This window comes from Clinocottus analis, unplaced genomic scaffold (assembly GCF_023055335.1).
Source record: "Clinocottus analis isolate CAN_PGR_092001 unplaced genomic scaffold, fCliAna1.0.p SCAF_15, whole genome shotgun sequence".
NCBI classification, from domain to species: domain Eukaryota; kingdom Metazoa; phylum Chordata; class Actinopteri; order Perciformes; family Cottidae; genus Clinocottus; species Clinocottus analis.
Window position 1 is genome coordinate 11,064,144 of NW_027175876.1, and position 14,892 is coordinate 11,079,035.

The 14,892-nt window shown below is 40.9% G+C and overlaps 1 protein-coding gene across 1 annotated transcript; it reads left to right on the top strand.

Moving 5' to 3' along the window:
- The first annotated feature begins 3,473 nt into the window (after positions 1-3,473).
- Positions 3,474-10,410, top strand: hadhb (hydroxyacyl-CoA dehydrogenase trifunctional multienzyme complex subunit beta). Its single transcript, XM_068576937.1, has 16 exons — positions 3,474-3,549; positions 5,190-5,262; positions 5,539-5,580; positions 5,809-5,905; positions 6,041-6,085; positions 6,301-6,400; positions 6,662-6,749; positions 7,018-7,205; positions 7,331-7,511; positions 7,818-7,939; positions 8,100-8,179; positions 8,274-8,321; positions 8,550-8,637; positions 8,913-8,987; positions 9,662-9,826; positions 9,983-10,410. The coding sequence occupies exons 2-16, from the start codon at positions 5,196-5,198 to the stop codon at positions 10,016-10,018; spliced, it is 1,422 nt and encodes a 473-aa protein (XP_068433038.1). The 5' UTR covers positions 3,474-3,549; positions 5,190-5,195; the 3' UTR covers positions 10,019-10,410.
- The last annotated feature ends 4,482 nt before the right edge of the window (positions 10,411-14,892 follow it).

Genomic DNA, 14,892 nt, shown 5'->3' on the forward strand with positions numbered 1-14,892 from the left:
CACGAGCACTGCACTCTCAATGGAAGTAGAAGTCATCTCAAGATGTATAGATAGAAATCTCATTCAAGGTACAAATACAACCACAAACACAATAGAACTACATTTTATTTTATTTTGCGACTCTGGTGAACAATGTTTTTGTTTGTCTTTTTCAATAACAGTGATCAAATGTATGACTTTGCCTTGGTTTAGCTCGCAATCTCACACATTGTGTGAGGCGATGCCTCAGGTAAGCAGTGGGTGGAGATGCTCAGATCCTTCAAACATGTGAAAGTACCAATACAACAATGTAAAATACTTCAACGCAAATACATGTCCTGAATTAAATGTCTTATTTCAATAAAAGCGCAGGGGTACAATCAGTAAAATGTATTTAAAATAGTTAGACTTGATTGTGAATACATATTTAGTTTGAACTACTTTATACCACAGGCCGCATAGAGGGCTTCATAAACAGATGATAGTTTAGTCCTGTTTAGACCGTAGAGGTCGGGCCCCTCAAATGTGTCAAGAGATAAATGAACAACTTAAAATGAATTCATATATTTATATTAACACATGTATATGATTGAAACCATGTGAAAAGTTAAATGGGATATGTTTCTGTGATACAACTGCTAACAACTTATATAATCAAAACCAGGACAGTTTTATAAACACAATCTTTACTGGCAGAGGTTCAGCACACAGGTAGACAGCCAGCAGGGAAACAAATAAAAAACAGGTGAAGCAAAAAGCAGACCACTGAGACCACGGGGAGAAATTAGGTGAAGTTATTTGAAACGAGAGGTAGGAATAGGTGACAAAATAAAACACGAAACATAAAAAAGACATAAATGTGCAAACATATCTGCAGGGAAAATGAAGAGGTGTCACATACACATCTGAAACTTTTTAAATAAAAAACATAAAACATGTTTGTTGCGCTATCTCATACCTAAACCAACGTCAGGCTTTGTTAACAAAAAAATAAGATATATCATTTTCATGCAGATATAGTTTGTGGACTGGATCATTCGTGAAACCTTTGGCGTGCTCCTGAAGAAGCTAGCCGGGGGAGGATCAGTTTCCAGATGATCTCTTGATGGAGACTGGATAACTGGAGCAGCATCAAGGGGTTGGAGGCAGAAAACACAGTGGGGAGGGATTACCTGTGGAAACAGAGAGGAGGTAAATACCTTGCAACTTAAATTCAATCATCAGGCCATGAATGCCAGTCAATTCTGTTAAGGTTAAGGAGAGTACTAAAGGATTTAGGTCTGAAGGTCTCTGTGGGGCTTCCAGAGAGTGAATCTTTCCATGAACAAGTTATTTCTTCAGCCAATCCTAAAGGAGAGCATCTTTACTGTTACAATACCGGGAAACCCACTGTGATCAAAGAGATAATCAATGTTTAATTGCTTAATAGACATGAACCATTTCACTGGACAGTAGCACTGATGTACAGTAAATAATTTTGAAATGTACCTATGCACAGACAACTATCACTTGATTACTAAAAGAAACACTTAAAGAAATGACAATATGTGATCTCGAAGCAGATTCATGGACCTTTAGAATAATATATATCATAGGATTATAATTATTGGTGCATTACTGTGCATATCATGTTAGTTTAATCTCCTTTCCATCGTCCCCTGAGGAGCACATCACAGACAATCAAAGCAGTAAGCTAAACAACTTAAGCTAAACAAATAGGTATACAATACAGAGACATTCTATTCCAAGCCCTAATAAGCCGACTTGATGTCTATACCCAGGGGATGAAGCTGGCCGGGCTGCTGGAGATTAAGACCCTCCACCCATCACCTCCACCAGCTCAGACTGCATCTAGCACAACAGTTTGTTCACCTGCATACACACAAATGCGCACACTCTGATTAATCATGTCACATCTGTCAATGAGAGACTGATACGGGAAGTCAAGACTGTCACAAACATAATCTCTCTCTCTCTGACATGTACGGTACTGTCTCATTCATAAACACACACACACACACACCACACACACACACACACATCTTCAGCTTTTGGATCGATGAGTCGCACACCTGCCACATCATCCTTGAGCTTGTCGCTGACGCGTGTTCGAGCTTGATGGAGAGAACAGTAAAAGAGATGAGAGGCCGTCAGACAGAGGAGCAGTATTGTATTATGCTAATTTCTGCTGGTTAAACATTATCTCTGGGGAAAGTATGAACATTAAAAATACACTTGGACAGTGTCCTTCCTGCTCAAGGATCCCCGGGCATACACAGAATTGTTGGAACAGGGAGGGCCCAACAATTTGGCCCGCCGCCAGCTGAATGGCAACTTCACAAAAGCCTGAATCTAAGAAGTTTGCAAGCTAAAAAACACCAAAAAGATACAATAAGATAGATTTGTATTCATCCCGAGGGAACTTGTTGTGTAGCAATGGCAGAAAAATAAAACAATAGAGTTCAAACACTGCCAGAAATGCCAGAAATGTAAATAGTTAAAACAGTTAACGGTAAGCGTCTAACATAACTGGTTAATATTAGGATGTAACTTAAAAATACACACGCTCAAAGTAAACAGTGAACAGGAAGGATCATACAAATAAACAGGTTTGATGAAAAATACAACGCTATATGCATAATTAAGGAAAAACCCTGCAAACACAGACTAAGCAAGTTGATTTGAAGTTAATCAATCAATTAGTTAATCAATCGTTTAAATTGCTGGTGTTAATTTATTGTTTTTTTTTTCGTCCCTTGACTAATTAATTGATTAAAAAATTGGTTAAGCAAACCATGTATACAGTAGACCACTATATTATTGGGGCAAATATTGCCCATTTTACTACATTAATAATAGCTTTAGTTACTTGTTACTTTCTAGATTTATATGATGATATATTTATTTTAGATTACGATATCCAACAATATATAAAGTAATAAAAAAATAAACATATTTTCCTACTACAACAATAAAGTGATCTACGTATTTATACATCAATAACAATGATAATCATGAAAATAATGAACGATATTCTGAAATAGGTCATTCTGAACATGTAGTAGTATTTTGTGTACTTCAATTGAATGCTGATGCTAATAGTTTTGTACGTTCAATGAAGAAAGATTTTAAATGCGCGACTTGTACCACTTATACAAGATCTGAGCAACTCTCCCACAACTGACCATGACATGCTAATTACGTCCTCTTTCTCACCTGTTCACATCTGAATGAAGTGGATCACACGGTCAAGAGTGTCGGATAAGGACCTCAAAGCGCGCGAAAATATTGCCGTAGTATGAAATGTTGTGCTTGTACTAATGTATATTATTTTATTCAAGTAAAGCTAAATGGTAATTTCTGATGGTGTAATAATAAACATACAATAAGTGCCTTAACTACAGATAGACATGTGACTGCTCCTGAGTTAATAGTGTTTTTTTTTTCTTTCAGGCATTATTTTGGTCAGCTCACCGATTGGTGGGTCCTTGAGAGAGTGTTCAGCGCTGTAGGGGCTGGCCGATCGTCTGACAGAGCATAGGTGTCGGCAAAGACATAACTCCAATAAAGGTAAGCTTCAGTAGTGCTATCACTATTGAAAACACAATTAGAAAGAGAAAAGCCATGCAGCGAGCTCAGCAAAGGCGTTTTTTTGACCCCAAGCTTGGCGGAATAGATGACAACCGAAAGGAAACGTCAACGTTAGGCTAACAAGTAACGTTAGCTTGGATTTTTGCTTCCAGCTTCTTCGTTTCGCTGTTAAGATTGTTTCTTTTTGATTAATGTAAACGTTACTCTACAGGACCAAATACCTAATCTACAGTAGACAACTTGCAAACAGTTGTGATCCTGTTTGACTCGTGATCCTGTATTTCTGTCTCTGTCATTTGTCTTGAGAGGAATCTAGGTGAAGGTTCAGAGCCCGGGTGTTGGGCTGGGTGACCGTCAACTGCTCTGTGACACATTGTTCCACATAAAAAAATGTCGTTGTATATTATATTAATTATTATATTAATATGTATAACGTTAAAAAAAACCTGTTGGTATGAGTGAATGGTGACTACAAACAGAGAAGAGCCTAACAAACCGTGAACGGTCTTCATAGTGAGTGGGCTGAGTTCAGTGGTAGAAGAGTTTAGTTTAGAAATGCTACAGTCTAAGAATATTAAAATGAAAATTCAGGTTCTAAGAGTAAAAAGTACAAAAGTAGTATCAGAAAAATGCAACAACAAAAAAAACTCGTTATGCAGACTGGTTCCTTTCACAGTGTTGTATCATGATACAAATAAAACTATAGTTTTCCTTGCTAATGTATGCATGTAAGAGCATTTTAATGTTGCAGTTTTCATTGTGGAGCTACTGTTATGTGCTTCTACTGAGTAGATTGGTGGCATAGTGCTACATCATATCATACAGCATAAAGCATATCACACTGTGTTTTACTTTTTATATATGTACAAATGAACAATATGCGTTCAAACTCTGTTCTTCTCTGATATGTACTTTGTTGCAATATCTCGATATAATTGATGGATTCAATATTTATTTATGGGAAATATTTACACAATAATGAGGGCACAAAATATGAGATTATTATTAAAAGGTGTGTGTAAGTGTGAGTGAGTGTGAGTGAGTGTGAGTGTGTCCAATCCCGGTCCGAGACAAGGAACCGAGGTTTTGATACAGTGGAAAATGAGCATGGAAACTATTTTAAATATTGAGTATCTATGTATCAATAATTTGATGTTTCCTGTAGCACTAGTCTCTCTTTACCATCTGTTATTCTCTCAACACTGCAAATATGGGGGGTGACAGTTTATTGCGTCTCGTGTGATTCAGACTTAAAGTCAGCCAGGTGACCTTTTGCCTACAGAGTTAGATCCTAGTATTACATGAAAGGCTTTGTCGTGTAGTTGTATCACACTCCAGCAGGGATGCCACCTCTTGTACACATGTAATGTAAGAACATGTTTACTACCCTCACTGATATACATGAGTTCTACATATTATAATTATTTCATTAGCTTGTAGTTTGCAGTCCAGTGTAACTATACATTGGTTACTGCCTGAGAAAAACAATACTATTAAACCAAAAAGTATTACAATAAAAAAATGTTCTGAATGTTATGCAAAGACATGAACTTTTTACATTTTTATCAGCATTCAGCATAAAACTTTGCGACTAACAATCAACGCTTCTTTCTCCACAGAACATAATGGCTTCGATGTTGCTGAACACAATGCGGGGCAGCTCTGTCAGGCCTTCATGGGCTGTGCGGCTCGGTAGGTTTGTTTCACAGATAATCAACAATTCAACTTTTTTGGGGGGGATTTGTCATTATAAATTTACAGTATGTCAGTATTAATATCATCTAATGCCATGTTAACCCCTTTGTCTAAATTGGTGATCAAGCCTAAAATAAAAACACCTGTTGCTTTAACTTCATGCTGCGACAACAATGTTATCTGCTCATTGTATATTTATCATTGGAGATGTTTGGTGAGGTATTTTAAGTGACATGATTGAGGATGAGGAATGTTTTTCTGTGTGTGTCTCAGGGGTGCGCTCTCTCAGTACAACAAGCCAAGTTCGCGCTGAGGGTAAGTCTTTACTCAAGTTATATCATGTACAGTCACATGCTAATCCAGACTGTAGTCTTAGTAGTGGACATCACACTGTTTTCAAATGAGCTGAACATTGTAATACTACAGAACTGAAAACTATCCTGTCTAGAAGAAAAAAGATCTTGACATGATGCTCACGATTGATTCCTCAGGTCAGCTCATGTCATCTCTATCAGAGTCTTACTGTCTTACTTTCATTTTCAGTTCAGACAAAGAGCAAAAAGACGCTGGCTCGGCCTGGTGTGAAGAACGTCGTTCTGGTGGAAGGAGTTCGAACCCCTTTCCTCCTGTCTGGAACCACGTATGTGTTGGCTTTCTTCTTATTACCAAGTTCACTGGCTGCAGTCTCTGACCACCGTACCTTCTGGAAGAAGGAAAGCCTGTAGTCTAATCATGTTTACATTTTTAATCTAAAACGTTTGTTTTTTGTTTCCAGATATGCTGACCTAATGCCCCATGACTTGGCCAGAGCAGCTATGCAGTAAGTGTGTCCTTATGTTTTATTATTTCTGTGAATGGTGTGACAACACTAACATCTTCACCATCAGAGTTGTTATTAACACAATAAATTACACTTTTCATTCTGTATTGCTGCAAGCCTGTTTCTCAAACTCTCCGAATCTTTATGATGAAAAGAAAGTTTTGTTGTTGTTGTCTTACCGTGATTTGGACATGTTCCGTTTTGATTTTTCCTAGGGGTCTGCTGCAGAGGACGGGTTTATCCAAAGATGCTATAGATTACATTATCTATGGAACAGTCATCCAGGAGGTCAAAACCAGCAATGTGGCAAGAGAGGTACTCTCACAGTCACAAAGTGCTTTTAGTATCTGGAGCTTCACATACCTTGCACGTGTTTTATGTACTCTCATTAAGCTTCAATCCTGAGACATAATGTTCACAAAGGAGCATTTTTCAGCATCTGTCCTGTTGTGCGTCTTCTTCATTATATATATATATATATATATATATATATATATATATATATATATATATATATATATATATATATATATATATATATTTTTTTTTTAATTTTTTTTTTTACTGTGATTTCAGGCAGCACTGGGTGCAGGCTTCTCTGACAAGATCCCAGCTCACACCGTCACCATGGCCTGCATCTCCTCCAACGTGGCAATGACCTCAGGTAGGTCAGAGAAATGAATCTCCACTCCAAGCCTCTACTTGTAGCTGCAGAAAAACAAACAGTGATATTTTATGTTATTAATATGACATCTGGGCTTGTTGAAGACGAGTAATCATTAAAAAAAAAAGGTAACAGCAGGTGGCTGAGATCAAATGTGTTCTTGTCAATACATTCATAACGCGAGGGACAGAAAACAAGGATGTACATTTTTGGGTGTTTTTTTTCTTTGACCTTCTTTTGTCTCGCCCTCCATCCTCCTCTCCTCCAGGCGTCGGTCTGATTGCTGCAGGCCAGTGTGACTCCATTGTCGCAGGAGGGGTGGAGTTCATGTCCGATGTTCCTATCCGCCATAGCCGTAAGATGAGGAAGATCATGCTGTCCCTCAACAAGGCGAAGACCCTTGGGCAGAGGATGGGTCTAATTGGCAGCATCCGATTGGCACATCTTGCCCCAGAGGTATATATTCACTTCAAATCGATCGCCGCTTTCATTTTGCGAAATGTATGCTCCTGGACCTTCGACTTACACTATAGTATCTCCATGTAACATTTTATTGTGTGTGTGTGTGTGTGTGTGTGTAGCTTCCTGCTGTGGCGGAGTTCTCCACGGCTGAAACGATGGGCCACAGTGCTGATCGTCTGGCTGCTGCGTTCGGGGTCACCAGACTGGAGCAGGATGAGTTCGCCGTGCGATCACACACTCTGGCCCAAAAGGCCCAGGACGCCGGTCTGCTGCAGGACGTCATCTCCTTCAAAGTGCCAGGTAAAACACATTTATTTTGTGTAAGAGATTTAGAGGATTGGATGCAATTGCAAGACTTGTACTGCTGTCATGTTTTACATTTATCTGGAGGGCTCTAATGCAAGAAAGCTGGTAAATATGATGTTGGCACCATCAGCCAGTTACAGTACAGTGCACCAATCTATTGATTTGTTACTATACACAGTCTCTTTACTTTACTGTAAAGTATACATACAAACATAAGCATTGATTCATAGATAACCTGAAGTGTTTTTTTAAAATTCCTTCATGATTTATATGATGAGTGTATATTTTTGTCTTCCCCAGGTCGTGATATTGTGTCCAAGGACAACGGCATCCGCGTATCTACCATGGAGCAAATGGGCAAACTAAAGGCCGCCTTCATTAAACCTCACGGCACGGTCACCGCCGCCAACTCCTCCTTCCTGGTACGCACACACTGTTTCTGTATGTACTTTTGGTCCACCCGTGAAACAAATTGTATCGGCCTCTTCAAACTATCTTCCATGATTCCCTTTCAACTGCATTGTCATGACTGCTAAACGACCCGGACATTAAATGAGCTGCTTTGTGTGCACGTGTCCTCAGACTGACGGTGCCTCCGCTGTCCTCATCATGTCTGAAGAGAAAGCTTTGGCGATGGGTTACAAGCCCAAAGCGTACCTCAGGTATCTGCACCCTCTCTGTTTGATAGAGCCGCCTCAATTTCCCCCGACGATGCTCTGTCAGATGTGCTGATCATATTGTGTTTGCATCCTGCAGAGACTTTGTCTACGTGTCCCAGGACCCCAAAGATCAGCTGCTTTTGGGGTGAGTCCCTCGGTGCCGTATGATTGAGTTGAAATGTCAACTCGCTTATTTTATTTGAAGTTCCTATTTTATTCACATTATTTAAACTTTTAACTTTTGCAAAACAAGTGCTTCTCACACCATTTATGACACAATTGTGATAGCTGACGATATGTGTTTTAATTTTGAGGTGGATTTCTTTTTTGAAGACCAACAGTGTGACTCTGCGCCCTGTTTTAACTCTTGCAGGCCAACGTACGGCACACCGAAGGTCCTGGAACGGGCCGGCTTGACCATGAGGGACATTGACGTCTTCGAGTTCCACGAGGCATTCGCAGTAAGTTGGAGGAGAGAAAAAACTGCATGAGCTTTTGTAGTGGCGGCTGAATGTTTCCTGTTAATTGCCCGGATATTTTAAGTTGCAGGTAAGCATCGGTCATGGATCACGAGCAGACCATGGATCAGCTGATGAATGTAGCAAAATGGCACTTTTTAAACAAAGTTTTAATTTTTAATCTGAGTCTAGTTCATATCCATGCACGTTTGAATCAGTATAAATCGATATGTCTGGTATCTATGGTAAATCTGTGGATGTATTTGTGTGTTTTCCAGGGGCAGATAATGGCTAACCTGAAGGCTATGGACTCTGATTGGTTTGGCCAGACATACTTGGGCAGGAAATCAAAGGTAAAGATGGCTATAAAATATAAATACCTGTTCTGTTTTTTCCTCTGTGAAACAATCTGTCTTTTGAACATCCTCTCATCTTATCAAACTCAGGGGGAAAGTGTGTGCTACAGAAACTAGTGTTTGACACCTACACATTTTCTCTTTTATGTGAAATGTTTTTAATGTTTTGCTGTTTTTTTTTTTTTTTAAGTTATTTGTGTTTTTGTGGTAAAACTATGATGCTGCCGATTGGCCAGAACCCTTTTGAAAATGAGATTCAAAATCTCAATGTTCCTATCCTGGCTAAATACAGATTAAATTAATTCAAATAGTATATAAACATCAATTAGATATTATACATTTCTGCTGAGTTTTATATACTGTACATCATCATGTTTTTAAACAATGAAGATGCATATTACGTATTACGCACCTAATTCCTAACAACAAAATAATTTCAGAAATTAGGTCAAGAGATGAATGCAAAGCAATTTGTCAGGAAATCCTAAAATAAGTAGAGCAGTAGTTTTCAATTATTTACCTGACCTTTTAACCTTGGCAGTCAGTCTCTCGCTCCCAGCTCTGTGGATGCTGAATTTTGATTTTCCACAAAGACCTGCTGCTGTGAATATCAGCACTAACCACGTGTATTTTGTGTGTGTGTGTGTGTGTGTGCGTGTGTGCGTGTGTAGGTGGGAACTCCTCCCATGGAGAAGTTCAACCTGTGGGGAGGCTCTCTGTCTTTGGGTCATCCCTTCGGCGCCACAGGCTGCAGGCTGGTAACCACAGTGGCCCACCGGCTGCAGAAGGAGGGAGGCCAGTACGGCCTGGTGGCGGCTTGTGCTGCCGGAGGACAGGTAATTACTGTGTATAAGACCGCGGAGTCACAATGTCAAGCTTTGGTTAGGTGACTGCAACGCATATCTTAACATTTTCTATCTGGGGAAACGCAAATATTGATCAAAATAATCGTTTGTTTTTCTTGACGAGCGTGTTTTCTTGTGTTTTTCTAGGGTCATGCCATGGTGATTGAGGCCTACCCGCAGTAAAACAGCACCTGATCTTCAGGTTCATTGTGACAGCTACACACACACACACACACACACATACTAATGTCCGGACAACCGAGTGTACATACTAGAGCCACTTTGCCTTTTATCAGAGAAGAGTTGGATACAGTATGAGAGTGTTTTAGGAATCTTGTGTAAATTCAACTTTGCCAAGGCTGTTAAATTACAGCAGAATGTTGTCGAGAAAAGTAGCGGATGATTTGTGGACTGTGAGGTTCATCCTGTCAGCGTTGTCACTGAGTCGAATGTAACATAGCAAAGTTTAAGCACTCAGAGGAGAGACAGTGATCCTAATGTTTATATCTGCTGTAATAATATTTTTTTTCTTACGAACTGTTGGAATTAAAAGGTGTGATGATAAAAACACTTGACACTGGTTTCTGAGTCTATTATTCTGTCTTGCCTCTTGTGTAATCAGACATTGTTAATTGTATTGTTCACATCGAAGCTTTGTGGTTATTAGGAACAGAAATGCCACTGGCTCCAGCTTTAAAAATGTGAATAAATATGATGTTCGTTCTCCTGATGTAGACTTAATATCGTTGGGTTTTAGACTGCTGCAGTAGGCCATTTGAAGAAATGTACATTTGTCTATTTTGCTGACACATCTGCACAAAGATACATATTAATGTACAAATAAGGAGAGAGAGAGAGAGAGAGAGAGATGTTATTGTCATAGGCTTTTTCAATAATCACTTTCAATTTATAGACTAAACCATTAATCAGGAAATTATTAACTGGTTATGAAACAATCATTCAAATCTTCTGTTGTGAAAAAATCAAATACTTGAAAGGTCATAAAAACATGGTTTGAACTGATTTTAGTTAAACCTGCAACTGCCATCACTTCCACCCCTAAATGAGCCCCGCCTACATTAAACCAGTGAGGGGAGCAAAGACAAACATGTGAAATAAACCAAATCTGTATATTTTTTTTGTCTGCTCATGGTAGGAGCTTTAAGCTATTCTCATAAATAAAGAGTAAATAGATGGGTTCAGCCCTTACCTGATGGAGATACTTAGAGTTGGGCCTCCAAGTGTACATTTAAATAGTTGTTTCCAGTAATCAAGCGCCTGCTTTGTTGGTGTGAAACCCAGCCATCCGGTGCTATTGCATTGTCTCTATGTCTTTAAACTCTGCTCTGATTGATGCCCGGACAACAACTTCAAGTGCTGTTGATGGGCCATGTTTAATTCAGCAGGGACCGGGACTATTGCAGGGAAAAAGATCAATGTATAGAAAGCTTTGTGCTTCAGATAACAACAATGAATTTGGGGAAAAGAGGGGGTGTATACAGTCTACTCTTTTTTTCTTTTAACTGATTTAAAAAATTTGCATTTCCAAAATATATTTTTTTGTTGCATTTGCATCCCGGCCTCGCTACCAAGACGTGTCACAGCAATAGAGCCACTGTGGATCCCTGCGCGCTTAATTGATGGTGAATAATGCTGTCTGAGTCTGACGGGTCGACTGATGGTAATGAGGAGGTAAAGAGGGGCGCGCGCGCTTCCTGGTGATTTTTTTTTTAAAACGAATTTGGGAATACGACTGTTACTTAAAAGTTCAGCTTGCAGTGGTGTCTTCTTGATATTTGGTGTTCGTAGTGTGCACACACACACACACACACACACAAAACCCCGCTAAAGTGTTTGTGTAATTGACAGCGGATGGGTAAATGTATATCAACACTTTGCCTCTTTTCTGCTTTGGTGTGTACGATCCCCTCAGCGCTCAGCGGGGGACGTACACGCGCGCGCGCGCGCGCACACACACACACACACACACACACACACACACACACACACACACACACACCAGGTTAGGAGGGGAGGGGGGGGGGTTGTTAACATAACTTCAGTCAGACACTTCCGTTTAAAATGTATTTAAAGATTTAATTCTTCCAGTTTAAGGACTCCTTGACTCTGAGCGGGAAGAGTTGATTAATGCAGCCGAGCCTGTCACGCGGGCTACAGGCGGAGGGAATAAAACCAATGTTTTACTGCCACGGCAAAACGGAGCTCGAATGTAAATAGCGGGGAGAGAGAGAGAGAGAGAGACAGAGAGAGTTTTTTTTTGTCTGTTTTTAAAGCTTCAAACCCGCCTCAACCCTGCGAGACACCGGAGACACGCAGACACACACCGACACGCCGACATAGCGGGCCGCCTCCCTGCCTCTCCCAGCCTCAGCGGAGCTTTGATCAGACGGAACCTTTTATGGGGAATGACTGGCGAATGCACCCGCTGCTGTCACTACAAATCTACCTCACCGAGCGCGCGGGGAAGCGGGGAGGGGAAGAAGGAGGGTACGGGGGGGTGGGAGGGAGGGAGGGAGAGGGAGGGAGGGTGGGAGAGGAGAGAGAGTCGGCGGGTGTGCGGCGGAGTCTTTCATCTCGTCCTAGCCGGCTCACGCGGGGCGGCACCTGCTGAAAGCTGCACTTGACTCGCGCTCCCTCGACCTGCGCGTGCGCTCAGTGTGCGCGCGCGCGTGTGTGTGTGTGACAAGTTTCAATGCACTGTAAAGTAATGCATCCTGATGAATAGACTATAGGGGACTTCAGGGTCAGGGTGCCCCCCCCATCCTATTTATAGAGAAGAAGTCACTAGAAAGATCAATGATAGAATGATGATGGATCCACGTCCACTGTGCTGAAAGCCCAATCTGTATTTTTCCCATCCTGCCACCACCATGTCTTATGGGCGCACTAAATACTTCCAGTAAAGCTTGAAGACCGTCTATGACATTGGAAGTCTTCAGTGGAAGACATTATGAAACTGTAAAACACCTTTAGAATAAAAACAACAGCTTCCATGACTGACTGAATTAATTAGCGGCCTACAGTACTTCAAATTAGTAACATTGTCCCTCATTCATCTTTCGTCTTTTCACCAAATACACCGTTTGACGTTTTGGGAAATAACCATATGGGCTTTGTTGCCACAGCAGAATATTACATTATATTAGAACATCAGCAATTAACTATACGTATACTGTAGCTGTCTCAGACACCTATAGGCTATAATAACATTTATAAAAACAGCTGGAACAAGAAACTAAAAGCTCCAACAGCATTCAGAGAGTAGATAAAGATACCTGTCAATTTTTACTTAACGTATCAATGTCAGTCAAACTGTTATGGAACTGTGACACAAGCAGTTGCAGGAGCAACTTTGTAGCAACTTTTTTTTTGAGTCCTGTCAATCACTTTGGGAGCGATAGCAGGGTTTATTTCATTTTTTTGTCTCATATTCAGATTTAATTATCATTTTGGTTTGAACATATGCATCAATTCCTCTATCTGGCTCTGCATGGGCTCCTTGAATCTCTCAGGGTCCTCGGAGGTCCCTGGTTGTAATACTGCTTCTTTGACCTTTGTTGACCTGATCTGGGACATTAATTAGCACCATTTTTGTCAGATCGTCATTTAATTGTCACTCAAAGTTGTTTAGCAAGCAGGACGTATACCTGAGCATGAGAGGGTGAAGTGACATCACTCAAAATGTTGACCAACGCAACGGCAGAACTGTTTGTGTGACTGTGTGCGCGTGAAGCTTTATCTGTTCAGCCGCTACCCAGCTCACACTTTGTCTCAAATTCAGATTTGCTTTGGAGAGAGAGAGTGATGCCTAACAGGTTTCCATACTGCCTACTTACTGTACAAGTGTCACAATGAGTGTGAGTGGGTGCGTGTGATGTAAAAAGTTTTGGTATCGACTGTACAAGTGACAGAGCTCTGCCAGCGTTTGCGAGAGAGAGAGAGTGAGAGTGTGTGCAACTTTTAATAAGTGTTGGAGCTCCACTGTGTGTTTTTGGAGGCAGATAATATGAAACCAGTTTGAGTCAAGATGTACGTGAATGCATGTGCAGGAAGAGAAGTAGTACAATGTGTGAACAAAAGGATTTTTTTTTTTAGGGTTAATTGTTAAAAAGAAAAGCAATGTGTAAAACATCAGAACATTGTTGTCAAAACTTTCTTGTAGCCATCTAAGCATAATGCAAACTGTTCAGTGCTCAGTATCTGAACGGGTTGGTACAGGTTTTGTGGACATCTTGAGAGAAGTTTGGAGATCGGCTCCTAAATGTTTCATTTGTGGTCCAATCTTTTCCATTAAGGCTATTTTACGCTTGCCTTCCACCTCCGCTTCCATGAGATGTACAATTACATGCTCAAAGGTCACACTGCTATCTACACTCGATTGGGCAACTTCTTTCTTACTCTCTCTGGGCCTCTTCCGCGCTTCTGGAAACAGCCAAGCGAATCCTAATGCACACATAGAGGCGCAACACAAACCACCTTTTTCTTCAACACCGTCTGCAACTCAAGACTCGACAAAATCCTGAGACATTAAACAGACACTTCAGTTCCCAGCAGTTGCAGCCAGTGAAGCGAGACGGGGTAAACTACCAATGCTGATCTGATCGGGGACCTGTGGGCTTAAGACGGTGTATCTTTGTGGATTCAGGAGGGAACTTTGGCATCCTCAGCAACACACACACACGCACACACACACACAAATACATCTCGACGTCTGTTGGTTGTACAGCGACTGTACACAGGTGGATGGCAGAGGCTGCGTATGGAGCAAGTGGATTATGAGCAACGGTAATTGGCTGTCCAGAGAAGCTGCTCGTATATATCCGAGTGTGTGTGCGTCTGTGTGTGCGAGTGTGTGCGCGCGCGCTCTGTCCGGAGTTCATCATGTTCTCATAACGGTCAGTTAGGGTTGTCTGCCAGGCTCGATCTCCTGTCGGGGTTGTAAATGTTATTGATCAGACGCATACGCCGCATCCATAATGAGAGCTGAGACACTGCCTTCTTACACGCACACGCACACACACACACACACACACACA